This window comes from Python bivittatus, unplaced genomic scaffold (genome assembly GCF_059951505.1).
Source record: "Python bivittatus isolate LINGU-HERP-01145 unplaced genomic scaffold, Pbiv_v1 ctg000180_np1212, whole genome shotgun sequence".
Taxonomy (NCBI): domain Eukaryota; kingdom Metazoa; phylum Chordata; class Lepidosauria; order Squamata; family Pythonidae; genus Python; species Python bivittatus.
Window position 1 is genome coordinate 5774970 of NW_028277047.1, and position 16558 is coordinate 5791527.

At 48.6% G+C, this 16558-nt stretch overlaps 2 protein-coding genes across 3 annotated transcripts; one reads left to right on the plus strand and one right to left on the minus strand.

The window, feature by feature from the left end:
- Positions 1-298: 298 nt before the first annotated feature.
- On the minus strand, positions 299-4913 carry CUNH11orf68 (chromosome unknown C11orf68 homolog). Of its 2 annotated transcripts, XR_001559957.3 has the most exons (3): positions 4523-4913; positions 732-1689; positions 299-629 (listed from the first exon to the last, which is right to left on the minus strand). XR_001559957.3 is itself a non-coding variant. In XM_007431804.4 (2 exons), the coding sequence occupies exon 2, from the start codon at positions 1672-1674 to the stop codon at positions 937-939; it is 738 nt and encodes a 245-aa protein (XP_007431866.1). In that variant the 5' UTR covers positions 1675-1689; positions 4523-4913; the 3' UTR covers positions 299-936. The 2 variants fall into 2 exon arrangements, 1 of the variants encoding a protein (XP_007431866.1); XM_007431804.4 differs by having other exon boundaries at positions 299-1689.
- Positions 4914-7040: 2127 nt separating this feature from the next.
- Positions 7041-16501, plus strand: DRAP1 (DR1 associated protein 1). Its single transcript, XM_088137422.1, has 7 exons — positions 7041-7199; positions 10738-10810; positions 13108-13201; positions 14512-14631; positions 15068-15158; positions 15593-15678; positions 16296-16501. The coding sequence occupies exons 1-7, from the start codon at positions 7158-7160 to the stop codon at positions 16444-16446; spliced, it is 657 nt and encodes a 218-aa protein (XP_087993548.1). The 5' UTR covers positions 7041-7157; the 3' UTR covers positions 16447-16501.
- The last annotated feature ends 57 nt before the right edge of the window (positions 16502-16558 follow it).

Consider the following 16558-nt stretch of genomic DNA (forward strand, 5'->3'; position numbering starts at 1 on the left):
AATGTGGAAGCACAGTGATGCTGCTCTAGAACTACCTGCTTAAGATATAGCAGAGGTGGCCGTCAAAGAGACTATGTTTCCACTTCAGCACTCTTGCTAAGTTTGACCCGCTGCAGCCAACGGCAACAGCTTAATTCAAGAAAGCATATCTACGTTCCTTCCCTCCCTGCAAAATATTTGGGCCCATCTGTTCTCTCTGCTCCTGAAACAACCAAAGAGAGCTTTACTTTCCGACACCAAGAACTGAGAATTTCCCAAAAACTTTTGCAATCTGGATTCATCTCCAAACTCCAGAAGTAAACCCTCAGACCAAGAGAGGGAAAAAATGCCTTTTTATTTTCAGCCTAGTTACAGGTAAATGCAGCCAAGAACCACAAAAATAAAGTCCAATTACTTTGAGCAAAGGCTGGTAAGAAAAATTAGACTGTCTGTTGCCTAGAGTTTCCATTTCACACCTCTACCAAAACGAAACCAGCACTGTTCTTCCCTCTCTGCTGCTGTGTTTGGTTTCTGATAACCCCCTGCCTTCCTAGATGGCAGAAATCCGACATTGCAGCAAATCGCTTCTCCTACTGTTGGTGAGCCATTCTGCAGAAGAAGATTGGTAGGGATCTTCTGTTGGGCACCTTCTGCAATAAAAAGATGGACAGTTTCAAAGCCTATCAGTTCCCCCCAGGGAGTGCAGCACACACAGTTTAGCCGTTTAATGGTAAATGCAAATGTCCACTCACATAGTGTTACAAAGATGGACTTTTAAGCTTCTCAGAAATCCCGTTGACACAAACTCTTATCCAGCCTGCCTGCGCTGGGCAATTCTACCTTCTCATGTGTCCTCTGAGAGAAAAGGGAGTTGAGTGAACACTGCATGGTGGGATTTGTAGTTCCCAGCATCCGTGCTGTTTCCTCCAGGAATGTCATGTGTTCAGAAGCAGGAGTTTAAGTCACTTCGGCATTGCTCACTTTGTTAATGATGCGTGAGCGACGGGGCACACATTCCAAGTCAAACTTGCTTTCGTAAATGGTGGGGCAGAGATGCCAGCGATTGTCACGGTAGATGCCCAGGTAGGTGTAAACGTCAGGCTTGTAGGACAGGAGGCATTTCACCCCCGTGGCCCTGATCACGGAGTCGGCCGCCAGTACCTGCTCCTCATTAGTGAAGTCGTCTGTGTACACGCAGATCACGTGCTTGCGCTCGGAGTCGGGGCAGCAGGGGCTCACCTTGGCCACCCCGACGCGCCCTTCGAGGACTGCCCGGGCAATGCCGCACCAAGCGTGGTCTACTTTGAAGCCGCTGTCTAAGTGCATGAGCCACTTGCCAGTCAGGACCCGCCGGTTCAGGGCCAGCTCCTTGATAGACTCGAAGGTGATGTGGCGCCCACTGAGCTGCAGCCGTTCCCAGTCCTCCTGAAGCCCTATGACATCTCCACCCTCTGGACAGAAACCGGGGCCGTAGACGGCGATCCAGCCCACTGGCTCGGTGTTGCACTCTGGGTTGCCAAAGCGAGAGACGCGAGACGGCTGGTAGGTCTGCAGCCATTCCTCGAATTCAGCCCTGGGAGTCTTGCGGGCATCAAAGACCACCCAGGAATCCATGTTGGCTGCCATGGCTTCGGCGGCCAAGTCCTCAGACGCAAAAGTGCCATCCTTCCCAGCCTCGTCATGCTGGCTAGCCATGGTTGGGCAAGGCACCTGATGGGAAAGAGTCAAACCAGGGTGGAATAAACCCACTACAGGTAACAGCTGGTAGCCAAGTCTAAACTGGCATCTTGTATTTTCAGCATACCCTTAGTTTCCACAGCATTCTGCCCAGTCCTATTTTAAAGGCCAAAAGGCAGGTGGCATTCTGGGACCATCTTCCCCAGTTGCTCTTCTCCTGGGGACTGTGCTGAACTGCAATTCTCCACCCGAGAGATAAAATGTCTCAAGGGCATCAGCTGGAGATGATTACCTTAATGTTACATTCCTGGCCAAAATCAATCATAAATGTGGCCCAGGATGGAATCATGGGATAGGCATTGGATTTCTTAAGTTGCTCAAAATTGCTGAGCAACCCACAAGGAACTGTTAATACTCACAGGATTTTTTTGGAGGGTGAGGCAGAGGGAGCAGTTTCAAGGGGAAAAAAAGCAGAAGCCTGTGAATCAGCCTCACTGGCCAGAATGATGGAAACTGCAGTTCCAACACATTCTAGAAGACACCTATTTGCTGAAAGCCGTTGTAAAAATATTCTTGAAGCTTTTCTTTTAATAACTAACCAATACAAAGGTTTAGGGCAAATCTTTGTATTGGTTATATGTTTTTTTAGGACCTGAAATGTTTAATTAAATACAGGTAGTCCTCGACTTACAACCACAATTGGGACTGGAACTTCCATCACTAAGCAATGTAGTCAAGTAAATCACGCCCAATTTTATGACCTTTTTTGCCATAGTCATTAAACAAATCTGGCTTCCTTCATTGACTTTGCTTATTGGAAACCCCCTGGGAAGGTCGCAAATGATGATCACATGACCCCAGGATGCTGCAACTGTCATAAATACATGCTGGTTGCCAAACACCCAAATTCTGATCACGTGACTGCAGGGATGCTGCGATGGTTGTAAGTGGACTGGTTGTAAATCACTTTTTCAGTGCCGTCGTAACTCCGAACAGTCATTAAATGAATGGTTGTAAGTCAAGGACTACCTGTACCAGCAATTAACTTCTTACAGAACTGAGATTGGCATGATTTAACCAAAAGCTTGAAGGGCATGTGTGGCAGTGGGGGAAATAACACTGTAGAAAAATTGGCTGCTTCAGCTGGCTCTTCCCCCCACCCACCTAGTTCTGCACACTACTGTACCTTCTGGCTATGGGAAGGATATTCACTTTTTCAAATGCCCAAATATTTAATTACTAACAGTAGCTGTAATCAGCTGATGTTGGTCAACTTTCTCTAATCTCAAATAGCTAAGCAGGGTCGGAGCAGGTATTTCCACCAAGAAATCCCAGAGCTGTGGCTGAGACCGGAAGCTGGAAAAAAATCATCCCACGGAAAACAGTGAGAAGCCATTTCTGTGCTGTTGCCAATAAACAGATACCCTGAAGGTATCCGCCCATCCCACCAGATCAGTTAAGAGTCGGCACGCTCCAAATCCCTTCACTTAAATGCTGCCATCTTGCAGGGTCCAGGAAGCATGCCTTTTCTGTGGCAGACCCTGCCTATGGAACACCCTTCCCCTTGAAATCCGGCAGGCCCCTACTCTTTTAGCCTTACGGGAAGCTGGAAAGAGCTGGCTTTTCCCCCAAGTGCTGGGATAGAGTGAGTTTGGAGCTGGAGGAGAGAGTTGCGGGTTGCATCAGGGGTGGTTTGGTTGTGGCGCAAGGTTTTTATGCTTTGGTTTTTATTGTTTCTTGTGTTTATTCTCTGTGTGATATTGTTTTATCTTATGGTTGCGAGCTGCCCAGGGTTCTGGTTTTAAGAGGGAGGGAAGGGAGGGAGGAAGGGTCTGTGAAGTGCAATAATCAGCTTAAAGCTTAAATTGAAGGAGTTTTTTGTTGTTTTTTGAGCTGTGAGCAAACACAGAAAGATTTAATCCCTGGAAATTCATCTCTAAAATAGTCCAGCATAAACTGCGCAATTTCTTTAAAAGCATCGCCTTTTCCGAAATGACACAGGAGGAGACATTTCAGTGTCATGATTAGGGACAACTGGAGTTGAAGCACAGTGCAGGTGAAAGAAACTCAATGACAACTATCCCACAATTCTACTCAGATGGCTTCTTCCCTCCACCCCTTGCCCTGGGACATTAGTGCCCAAAGTGCCACAGGAAAGACCCTAGACATTTGCTGCTTGTTTGCTTTTAAATCATTTGTCACATTTCTTCTTCACATTTATTTATATTGCTTGTTACACCCATAAATTACGACTAAAAAAGATCAGGATGGCAAGCACACACCCCACAGAGGCAATCCAAGCTAAGCTTGACTCGATAGCACCTAATATGGCCTGTTGGCTGCTTTGTGGAAACTGTCCCCCCATAAAGCAGAATATAATTAACTGCAAAATACTAATACTAATATAATATATAATAATATTATAATTATAATATAATAGTAGCAATAATGCCTAAAGTCTCCCAATAATAATGCCTAAAGTCTAATAATAATAGCAATAATGCCTAATGCCTTCTAATAATAATAACTAAAGGCTTCCAATAATAATAATAATAATAGTAATAACGCCTAAAGTCTTCCAATAATAGTAGTAGTAGTAATAATGTATAAAGTCTAATAATAATAATAATAATGCAATATTGTAATATAATAGTAGTAGTAGCACAGTAATAATAACGCCTAAAGTCTCCCAGGCACCAGCTGGGACGTCACGTCCTTTAAGTGCGCTTCAAAACATGGAAATATAAAGTCTCCCTCATTTATGTTAACCTTAGACGAGCCACCTTCCCTCTGTCTCAGCTCCTCGGCCCTAGAGGAGTAATATAAGAATAAAAGTACAGCAAGGGCGGCGATGGTGCCGTCCTACCTTGCAAGGCTGTGGTAAGGCAACGCAGGCAAAGCGGTCAGGAGACTCCACAGCTTTATGGCAAAGTTACCGAGCGTGCAGAATTACGACGGTCGGCCTTCGTGAGGACCCATTTATACATGCCAAAGGGACCCCTTTCCCTTTTCAGGCCGGTTCACGGCTGGAGGGGAACTGAACTGCGGGGGGGTCAGGCCCCCGCCGCGCCTCCAGCCCGGACGCAGCTTCGTCTTTCACAACTCCGCCTAACGTTACCGTCGCAACGGCCTGGGGCAAGCGGGAGGACGCGCGCGCACACCCCGGAAGTGGCTGGGAGGACGAATTAGAGCTGGGACCGGAAGGCCTAAGGAACGGAAATGAAGCAAGGTATCCGCGTTTGCTACTTTGTCTCTATTTTATTATTCCTGTTTCGCCTAAGCATTATTTTGTTTGTGTTTCTCATTATTAATTAATTCGGATAATTAAGAATTATCAACTTTGGCCGAGCACAAAAGAACAGGAAGAAGGCCCGGAAAGCCAGTCATCGTCGGGAGGCCGCCATTTTGATCGCGATTCTCTATGGGCGCGTGGAGCATTGCCGCTCTAGGATTTGACACGCCCTTTGAAGCCGCCCACGCATCCCTCCTGAGCTTTCCACGGGAAGAGGGGGAGGCATTTCCGTTTCACAACGGAAGTGATTGGAAGGAATGTGTCGCGATGGTCAAGCTCCCTGTTTCCCAACTATAGCCACTTTAACAAGTGCGGACTTTAACTCCCAGAATTCCCCAGCCAACATGCTGGGCAAGCCCACAACGTCTTAAAGTTGCCATGGTTGGGGAACGCTGGTCTTAACTCTTGAAAACAAATTATATAGGATAAAACCCTCTTTCATAATTCCCCCTTTCTCTGTCCTGGACAGCCAGCAAAAGAGGATATACCATATCTTCCTGAAATAAATAAAAAAATGCGCCTAAAATATTGGACAATTCTATTATAATAGCATATATTCTCACTACCCCAGCTTCACACAATATGTTCAACTTGGTAATCAAATCACCTAATTTCCTAGATTCACACAGCACACCATAAGTTCAATTGGCACAACACGCTAAGTGCCCCCAAATATCTAACCTAGTTAAAACCAGCATTTGCATCAAATATGCAAATGCTTTTCATGGCTTTCAACTGATTAAGGATCTGAATCTTATTACTGATACTTTTTTGCAGGCTATATTACAAATGCCACAGGACTAGACTACCTTATAAGGTTGTTGTTGAGCTCTTGCAGGGACCGCCTGTAATAGGGAAATCATGCTGAATATAGCAGATTTTTGAAAGTGGTTCCACAATGTACCTGCACCTCCTTTTGTGACATCAGAAGAGCATCCATTTAAATTGCAATCTGCACTTAAAACAGACCGCCCTGCAAGGTTGTGCTAAATGTTTCCCCCAATCAATGCTGCCACTATATTTTTTTAAAAGTACTTTAAATGTGCCCCATGGTGGGAGCCACAAAAAGATATTTTTCCTTTTTTTTTTCTCAAGAGCAGTGGCTACAGTTTGTGCTTTCTTTCCTTTCAGAGAACCTATATACTTACTCAGAAGTAAATCTCAAGGCATTTGACTCCAGAAGGACAAAACATTGACAGCAAAAAAAAAATTTTTTTTTTTAAAAATCAGAAGGAATCTGGCAGCATCTTTTCCGACGGACCACTTTTATGAAATAAAATGTATGACAGTTTCAGATAAAATGCATTAAAATTAAATCAAATTGGTCCCCCAGAAAAAGTGCTGTCAGAAAGAGTTTTTGCTAGTTCATCTCTCCTCCTGCAAAGCTGACCCAGTCACTAAACTTCGTAGCGGGGACCGATTCCCTTTTGACCAGCACCCAAACCGCAACGGAAATGGAAAGGGAAGATGTACACCGAATAAATTAAAGGAAATGGCATGAGTGGGGACCTTTCCCAGCTGTGGGACGACGGCTGAGCGGCCAGCGTCGGGGGTTCCTTCATGGAAACCTCTGCAAGTCCCGTCTTTCACGCGAGCATCATCTCCGTCCTTCCCCACCCGTCTTCTGCAACGATGCCGCCGCGGGCAGAGAATCGTTTCTGCGGCGGGCTCTTTCGGGGCCCTCGAAGCGCCCTTTCCCAGCCATCTCCCCACGGCTGGCGCTGCGGAAAGCTGCGCGCCCCACCCGCCCCGCCTCCCTCCTCACAGCTGCATCCCCACGACGCCCGGCGCGGCTCCGGGGTCGCCCGGGTTGGGTTTTTCCAGCCGAGCCCGCTGCCCAGCCCAGCCTTTCCGACGAACCGGCGGCTCCGAGGCTTGCACATCCCCCGTCGCCCAGTCCCGTCTCTGGTGCAACCCAACATCTGGGCGAGTGCAGCAACCCGCCGAAGCCAGATGCCCAGCGCGCCCGGGACTTTCCCGCGGGGCCCTCTGCACATGCCCAGAGGAGGCGTCCCCGCCGCCCCCGCCCCGCGGACGACCGCCGGGCCCGCCCCGCACGCCGCCTCCCTGCGCGGGACGGGCGGCGCTAGGACCGCGCGGCGGCGGCCAGCCCGGCGGGGCGGCTCCTTCCCCGCGCCGCCGCGGGAGCCTCGTCCGGTGCGCGGCTCGCGACAGGCCCGGGCGGAGCGGCCGCCGGCGCGACGGAGCGATGCCGAGCAAGAAGAAGAAGTACAACGCGCGCTTCCCGCCGGTGAGAGCCCGGCCCGGGCCCGGCCCGAGGCCTCCCGCCGCGGCGAGCCTGCGCCCGGCCCGGCAGCCCCGCAGCCCCGGCCGGGTGGCGCGCCCCGTCTGCCCTGCGCGCCCCCTCCGCAGCCGGGGGCAGGGAGAGGGGGTCGCAGCCCGGGAGACCCTCCTCCCCCTTTGCAGCCCTCCCTCCTTTGCAGCCCCTTCCCTTTTTTGCAGCGCCCTCCCCCCATTTCCAGCATGCCCCCTTTGCAGCGGCTCCGGGCGCGCCCCGCGGGGCTTCCCTCGCCTGCCGAAAGCCCCCCTCCGCTCCTCCGGAATGGCGCGCCCCCTCCCCGGCGATGCCCCCTTCCCCTTTACTTCGGGGAGGGGGTGCGCGAAAGCCCGCCCGCCCCCGCCTCTGCCCATCCCCAGCCTGGGAATGACCCGTGGCAGCCACGATGCTTGCCGCAGCTGCAAGACCCCTCCCCGCAGAAACAGATGTTGGCGGCTCCCTTGCCAGGGGCGGGGGGCCCGCCTGGCCCTCTCCCGCGGCCCTGCCCGCATGGATGCTCCTCTGGCAAAGCCTTAACCTGGTTTGTCGGCTGTTCGCATTGGCCTTGTTGGCAAGCTGTGGTTTGTGGCGTTCGGGGTAACGCAGGGCGAGCTGCAGTCCGCAGTGGGGCAGCCTCCAGATGTGCTGGATGACCCTGCCGTTTCCTAGACAGCGAGGCAATGGGTCGGGTTGGCTGGGGATTATGGGCGTTGCAGCCTGCAGTGGCTGGGAGAGACGATGAGGATTATGGTCTTAGATGATTTGGATCATTTCACACCTTGCTCCAGCTGTTTTCTTCCCAGTTGCCATTACAGGAATATTTTTATTTTGCTATACTTTAGGATACTAAAATATTTGGGGGGTCCTCCTGACACGTCTCCCGCCGGATAATGCTGGCATTTTTCCCCATCCTTCTCTCCCACAAATCCAAATTCCCGTTTCTCATTTATTGCTGACCTACTGTGGTGACCTATTGTATTTTTATTTCAAGTAGCTTAAAGGGGAACCTCATTTTATGTCCCCTTTCCCCAGCTGGGAAGACCTATTTCCCATCCTTCGGAGGTCATCATGGCTGCGTATCGAACTATGATTTGTTTTAGCTCTGGTTTATTACAGGAACTTCAATCACTTGGGCTCCCAGACCATTTAGCCCAAGTCTGGTTTGCGGCTTAGCCCAGCTAGACACTGGTCAATCATGGTTCATAGCGTATTGTGCTCTCCACCCAGTTGCGGTTAAGTCAACAAACCTAGGTTAACCCCTGGGCCTTGATGCAGCTTGGCTCTTAATAGAACCTGTTCTTTCTCTTTATGTTTGTTCATCTGTCTTGGTTCCTTTACACATCACATTAAAATAAATACTCTTGCCCTGTCAGGAAACAGCCTTTCTCCATTTTAAGTGTTTTCCTGTTTTTGTACATTGGAAACTTTTTCATTATTATCTATTATACCTCGGTGGATTGCTTTTTTAGCTGATATTATTCTCAGCTCGTGTGCTCTTACCAGTGTTTCTGCTTTTCTCCATATGTAAATAAATGAAGCTTCCTTTTGACCAGGTTTCTTCTGTTTGAAGAAAGGGTCTCCTGGCAACTCCTGAAGCTTGTATCCTTGTGAATTGGAAATATGCATTTTATTTCTGCTTGCTTGGGGGCAGAGAGTTAAATCACCACTAGGTTTATGCGAAAAGGCAGGGACCCGTTTGGGTGAGAGCCTGTCATTTTATTGTTGTTTGATTTCTTATATAAATAAATAGACATATGAATTGGCTCTGCTGTTAACAGTGGTAGCTGGGCTTCCAATTTTCCGTCTGGCAAAGAGGGTGGAGACCAGCCGTTGCTGTTTCAAACAGCTGGTTGGTAGGGTGGAAAGGCTTTGGATTGCCTTGACTTGGTGGAGGAACGTGCGCCCTCATTTCCAGGAGATTGTGATTTGTGTTAAACAATCAGAGAAGTGTGTGGGCGAGTGTACCTAGCTGGATTCTCACGTTGTGCTAAGCTATGATTTAATTCTGGTCTGTTGACTTCGGCCCAGTTGGCTGAATAGGCAGGTCACAGTCTATGAAAAATGTTTCTCCTCTCTTGCAACTAATATTTTTTACCTGGAGTAACGGAGGGTGGGGGGTCTGTTTGCAAAATAGAGGCTCGGTCCGGACGCTCTGCTCTTTCTCCCAAGCTAACGAATAATCTGTCTTTTCACAAGGAGAGTTGTGTTCCCAACCTGTACTTAGGTTCACACGCTACACTAAGCCACCGTGCAACTTGTTGGACAGTAAGCCTGGCTTGACGCGTCTAGCCAGCTGGAGCTTTTCTGACAAATCACCACTAACCAGATCGTGGTTTAGCCTCTGGCTGGCATGACCAATGGCAAGAAATTCCAGGAAGAATAGTTTAACAACTGCTGGATCGCCAGGACCTGCCTCCGGATCTCCTTGCCTTCATGGGTCAACGAAGATCTTGACTCTCTTCTTCCACAAATGGGAATGATTTCTAGCCCAGCAGAGGCAACCTGGCTGGGCTGATAGAAAAACGGGGTGGATTTTTTTTACCCCATCGTGGTGTGTCTTTGATCCAGGTTCCTGCTTGCTACATCCCCGGCGCCAAAAATGGCTTTGCGTGTCGGCCAATCCCTTAGCCCTGATCTGAACGTGGGGATCCGAAAGTGCATTCTGCGTATGCTCAGAGGCTTCACATCGACACACACATGGTGACGGGGCTTCATCCCCAGTTTCTCTCCCCCCACACCCAGTCCCCTTCAAAACTGGGCCATGGAAACGTGGCGGGATTTGTAAGAAAGTGGCTAAGGGGCTGAGTTAACAGCTTGGCCAGCTGACTTGGTCTTTGGCCTCAGTTTCTCCTTTATCATGTCTGGTAGCACCATGCTATTCTGTAAGGTTATAATATCTGCAGTAATGGATGTGAAGGTCTTTAATTCAAAGTATCAGACCGACGAGCCATAAACATGCAAGGGTTTTGGACTGCTGCACCCATCATCCACCTCTGGGGGGCCCGCAAGCTCAGGCTGATTGGCGTGGGACTCCTGCGTCATCTAACTCAGGGGGTGTTAAACTTTCCCAGGCTGTGGAAACTTGTTACTGTAGTTAAAACACCATTCCCCAAACCTCTGATTGAGAAGCAAAGCTCTCATAGAAAACTAGCTGCGGTCGAGCAATTTTTTTGAATTTTTTGGCCTGGAACTTCTCACAAACTCCAGCAAGTTCTTGCGAAACTCTATCGATCCGGGGAACACAGTTTGGAAAACCCTGATCTACCGGCCCACCTCGGCGCTGTATAAATATTCAGTATTTCTGGATTAGATCCAGAATTAGACAGACTGTATTGACGTGCGGGCTAGGTCAAGCCGTATTGGGGTTTGGCTAGACGAGTTGTGTAAAGGTGAATTTTGGACCAACGCAGCTTAGCACGTTCTGAAGCTCGTTGATGATAGTCATTAAAACGTTTCTCTCCCATCTCCCCATCCCTTCCTCCCCCTACCTCCCCCCCCCCATATTTTAAAGGCTCGGATCAAGAAGATCATGCAAACGGATGAAGAAATTGGGAAGGTGGCTGCTGCGGTCCCCGTGATCATTTGTATCCTCTGTGTCCTGCCCGGGTTGGGGTGATGAGATGTCTTCCCCCTTGTGGAACTGCAGATGTTCTAGGACAATGTTTCTCAACCTTGGCAAGTTTACGATGTGTGGACTTCAACTCCCAGAATTCCCCAGCCAGCATGGCTGGCTGGGGAATTCTAGGAGTTGAAGTCCACACATCGTAAACTTGCCAAGGTTAAGAAACCCTGTTCTAGGAGGAGAGCTAGGTTAGAAGAAAATAGCAAAAAAAATCACAAGGTGTCTGACTTGTCAGCTGCAACTCACAAACCCTTGGGCCTTTTACTAATATTTCTTAAAATTGAAAAAGGTGCTCCTGATTTTTTGGGGAAACGCTAAGGAAACCAAATGGCGAAGGTGTAAAATTGTAGCTGACGATGCCAGGGGCAAAGGACATCTGGAATGCCTGCTGATCCAAACGCCACGATCCGTAAATATATAATTTAAGTGTTCCCTGGGCAACTCTGGGTACCTGATTGTAGGTCTGCTACAGTCCTGCATTTCTCCTTTCTCCCTGCTGGCACAGAGAAAGAGAAAGAAAGAGAAAGAGAAAGGAAAGAAAAAGAGAAAGGGAGGGAGGGAGGAAGGAGAGAGGGGGAGGGGGGGAGGGAGGGAGGGAGGGAGGAAGGAAGGAAGGAAGGAAGGAAGGAAGGAAGGAAGGAAGGAAGGAAGGAAGGAAGGAAGGAAGGAAGGAAGGAAGGAAGGAAGGAAGATCTCCAATTAGGCTAACATCACTTATTTGTGTAAACATAGTTGCCATCAGTTTTCTGTCATTCTTGGAAAACCACAGGTCCCCATCTAATGCATCTATCTTATTAAAAGTAATTCTGTACTGGATCCGTATTAAACTCCCAAAGCAATAGGCTCCAGAGCACCCCAGTATGCCTTAGAGGAAATAACTATTAAAAGTTGCAATGCTTTTGTTTAGGGCGCTCAAATATCTTTATACTTGGCTGTTTTGAGAGAGAGCATTTGAATAGAGTTTTGAGCCCTATTAAATATTTGATTTCAAAGTTTCCAAGTTCATTTTTCACTTTAAAGAAGTAAAAGATTTAATTTAAAAGCTGAAACATGCAGATTTGGAAAAATTTTGAATGAGCGTTGCTTTTTACCCACCATCCTTTGCTTCCCTTTCATTTTTGCGCGAAATGCTAATCTGTAGTAGTAATGACAAGAAAGTAAGAATAATAGTTTGTTTATAATCATAATGTAATGCCTGCCCTGTGAATAAAACATGTAGCCATGTAAGAGGCAAGTAAAAACTATGATGCCACTATTAATTCATACCCTAGGACCCACATAGTAGTAAAAACGTTGGACTCGCATCAGGGAGACCCAGATTCAAGTCCACCCTTGGCCACCAAAACTCCTTGGGTGACTTTTCTCAATGTACCCAACCTCACAGGGTGGTTGTGACCAGAACAGAGGAAGCCACCTTGATCTCCTGAATGAAAAGCAAGAGATCAATCTAAAAAAGAAAGCAATATTTTAAAATAGCTGGTTCCCAGATTGCACTAAGTGGTTTGGTTTAGCCGTGATTTGCAGCCTACACTATAAACAGCGGGATTCCCATAGACCACAAATCCCATAAGCTGCAGGTGGAAGATTGTGCCAAGGCTGAGAGAGAAGTAGGCGTATTGCTGGAGGCCAGCAGTCAGCAGAGAGAAAGGATTTTTACTGGCTTCTGGAAGGAACGGATTCATAGCCCATCATGCAAGCATTCTGGGGAAGGAATTTAAAACGCTTTGTAGAAACCCCGTTTGCAAGGAACTTTGCAAGGGGGTTTTCTGTCCCGGGTCTCAAGATTCTGGACGAGGACCCTTCCTTCTTGGCATTAACACTCATTAAAGGCAGAGGGTGAATTTTGCTTCTTTGATCGCGCGCCACCCCACCCCAAGGCCCAGCAGAGCCAGACTAAAATCACGCGGGGACTGAATGGGGAGGGCAACGCAGCCTGTGCCTGGCATTTGCCTCGAGGCAAGGTAAATACAGCCCTTGGGATTCACTGGCATCGAAGGCTGGGAGGCTGCTGCAAGGGAGGCTGTGTAGCTCAGGGGTTAGAGGCCCGGCTTTGCAGGCAGGTGCTCCCATCCTCTCTGGTTTGGACAGATCAAGGAGATGGGAAAGGATCTTCTCGGCGGCAGATGCTGCCGGCCTGAGCGGCCAGCATTGGAGGATGTGATTGCATTGAAAGCAGCGGCTCGTGTGATTACCGTCCCGTGCCTCGAGGCGGGGGGGAATGGGGTCGGCTTTGCTCCCCCCCTTAACTCTGGGCCACAGCGCGAGCGTTGGAGCTGTTCCTGGAGTCCTTACTGAAGACAGCCTGCCACGTCACCCAGTCCAGGAACGCCAAGACCATGACAACGTCTCACCTGTGAGTATCGGCTGCGGGGCCCCATGGGGCCCCCTTGCTCACCGGGGGGCTCAGCAGAACTGTGGCCCTCGTTGTTGGCCCTGCTGAGCTCAGAGGAGTGAAGTATTGGGCCTCTGCCCTTCTTCATAACCATGAGGGCTAGAATCTTGTCTGAGGCTTTTGGGAGAAGGACACCATACAGCAGTGTTTCTCAGCCTTGGGAACTTTAAGCGGTGAGGACTTCAACTCCTAGAATTCCCCAGCCAGGCTGGCTGGGGAATTCTGGGAGTTGAAGTCCTCACCGCTTAAAGTTCCCAAGGTTGAGAAACACTGCTGTAGGGTAAGGCAACACGTGCCTTTTTTCTCAGAATCCATCTCCAGAATTAAGAATAAAGCTAACCATGGGCCCTCTCAAGCCTGTTTTGCTGGGGATGATGGAAGCTGTAGTCCAATGCCTCTGGACAGCTGTAGAGCCCATAAGCTTTGCATGCAAGAGATCCTTGATTCAGTATCTTCAAAACGGGCCAGATTAAGCTCATGACATCAGCCTGGATCTCTCACTCACGTCAACTTTGGAGCAAGCTCTGACTTTTTACAAGTTGGCCTTGGAGGTCCCTGTTTGAATTAACCATGAAAAATAAATCCTTGTTTTATTTTTATATATATGTGTGTGTGTGTCTGTGTCTAACTCGACACAATTGAACAAAATCAATATACTGTTCAGTTGTGTCTGGATGGATGGATGGATGGATGGATGGATGGATGGATGGATAGATAGATAGATAGATAGATAGATAGATAGATAGATAGATAGATAGATAGATAGATAGATAGATAGATAATTTGTGTATGTGTGTGTGTATAAATCTGTTCTATCATGTCCGATTCAATAGCTATAAATCAGTGGTTTGGTTGAAGTCATGAGCTTAGTCTGGCCCGTTTTGAAGATACTGAATCAAGAATCTCTTGCATGCAAAGCTTATGGGCTCTACAGCTGTCCAGAGGCATTGGACTACAGCTTCCATCATCCCCAGCAAAACAGGCTTGAGAGGGCCCGCGGTTAGCTTTTATATCAATGGTTTCCCCAGTATACCATAAGCCACTTTCTCCCCCCTGAAATCAGGAGCGTACCTCTCCAAATTTAAAACCTTGTTTTGTGTTTTTCTGCTTTTTATGTGTGAGCCGCCTAGAGTCCCTTGTCTGGTGGCATTCAAGTTTGATTTATAAATAAATAACAATAAATAAATAAAATAAAAGTGAGTTTGAGCTTTCTCGCCCTCCCAGCCGGGTGGGAGGCTTGTCCCGGTAACCCAACGGTATGAATTTTGCAGGAAGCAATGCATAGAGCAGGAGCAGCAGTTTGACTTCCTGAAGGATCTCGTAGCTTCGGTACCTGACATGCAAGGGGATGCCGAGGACAACCACATGGAAGGAGAAAAGGTTTCCAGGAGGTATGTGAGGGAAATTGAGCTTTTTGACCTTTCCCCGCAGCGTGTAATGGGTGGAGGAACTGGAGGAAGAGCAGCAATCAAATCAGTGATTAGATAAGAGAACTCTGAGTCCAAAGCAGAAATGTAATTTGAGAAAGCGTCTCAAAATTGACCCTCCCTCATTCTCTTGCAGCGGGGAAGGGATGGTAGAAAGGTCTATGGAGCTGGAACCTCCAGAACTGCTTCAAGTTAGACGGGCAAATTAAACCAGAACGTACGGCCAGAAGGTTGATGGATCCACACGAAAGCTTTGGGTGCAAATTGGCCTGTTTCTTGTTAAAAGTAGGGACCTGTTATTAAACTGGAGTGGAAAGCCATCCGATTAGCCATGATAATCAAAACCAAACCACTGGTCCACTCTTTTATAAAACCTTATTTTTTCCCCATTCTGGGGCAGGGGCCGGAAACCTGGCAGCGGGCGAAGGAATGGTGGCACGGCAGGAAAGGGAAAGGATCCGAAGCAATCCGGCACAGATTCGGAGCAAGACGTGAGTTGACCGAAAAGCCTGGGCATTTTCTCCCAGAAGTGGCAGGCCAGAGCTGGCGTGACGCAAGCGGAAGACTTGTTCTAGTATCCGACTGGTGGTGCGAAGGGCATACTGCCTTTTTCCCATAATGCTTTGGCTCTCTTGGGTTGGTGAGGGAGGAACAGGAAGTAGGAGCTAGCCCCCATCAGCTCGGTCCCCTGTTAATTTTGCCTTTCTCACAATTCCCTGATTTGTTGCTGCTCCAGAATAGACATCCTTAGGCTGAGGATTTTGAGCCACACCAAACACCTCCCAGAATACTCTGCAGCCCTACAACCAGGGAATTCTGGGAGCTTCAGCCCACCACTTTACAAAGCTGAATGCACCCAGTCTGTGGGCGGGGTCAGCCGCAACAGGGCATTGCTCCAAGCCTGCCTTTTGTTCTCTTTTTACAGGATGACTCAGAAGACAGCGAGAGCAACGGAGAAGAGGAAGTCTTCCAAAATATCCCCTCTACGCAACCAGCTACACATCTCTCTCCGTAAGCTGGCTTTCTTGTTTTTTCTCCACTTTTCTGATGCGGGTTTTGGGAAGATTGTAGGCATTTGCAACCAGAAGAAGTAACAATGGCTGACCGATCTTTCCCCGTCGTGTGTAACGAGCGGAGGAGCTGGAGGAAGCACCGCAACCAAGACAGATAAGAGAAATCTGAGTCCAAAGCAGAAATGTAATTTGAGAAAGCATCTCAAAATTGACCCTCCCTCATTCTCTTGTAGATAAAGGCAGGGGGGGAGAAGCGCTTTCAGACTTGCAAGATCTTGTTACTCTAACCCAGCGTTTCTCAACCTGGGCCACCTTAAGAGGTGTGGACTTCATCTCCCTGAATTCCCCAGCCAGGAATTCTGGGAGATGAAGTCCACACTTCTTAAATTGGCCCAGGTTGAGAAACACTGCTCTAACCCTAGAGTAAATAAAAGTTACTTTTAGTATTCATAACTTTGGTTTCCAAGTCTGGTCAACCTCGAAGGGCTGACAAGTGGGAGAAAACCCGCCCCTGAAAATCTGGACAGCCCACAAACTGATGACCCTCTGTGTCTCGGGTGACACAACATCCTTAACCTTGTGTGCTCTGATTCTTGCTTTCTCTCCCTCCTGCAGAACCCCGGCATCTTATCTACATTTTACCCCCCCTCCGGTATCCGCCGTCTCCTTGCCTGTACCGGCACCAACAGGAGCTGTCCCGGTTGCACTACCACCCGCGTCACTCACGCCAGTCCAGGCAGATGAAGAGGAAGATTATGATTCTTAGCCCCCAGTTCCGTTTTCACTGCTGCCATTTGGGGGGTGGGAGGGAGGGAGGGGAAATACAGGGTTTGAAAGGGGCTGTTCTTAAATTTATTAAAAAAGAGAAAAGTCTTACA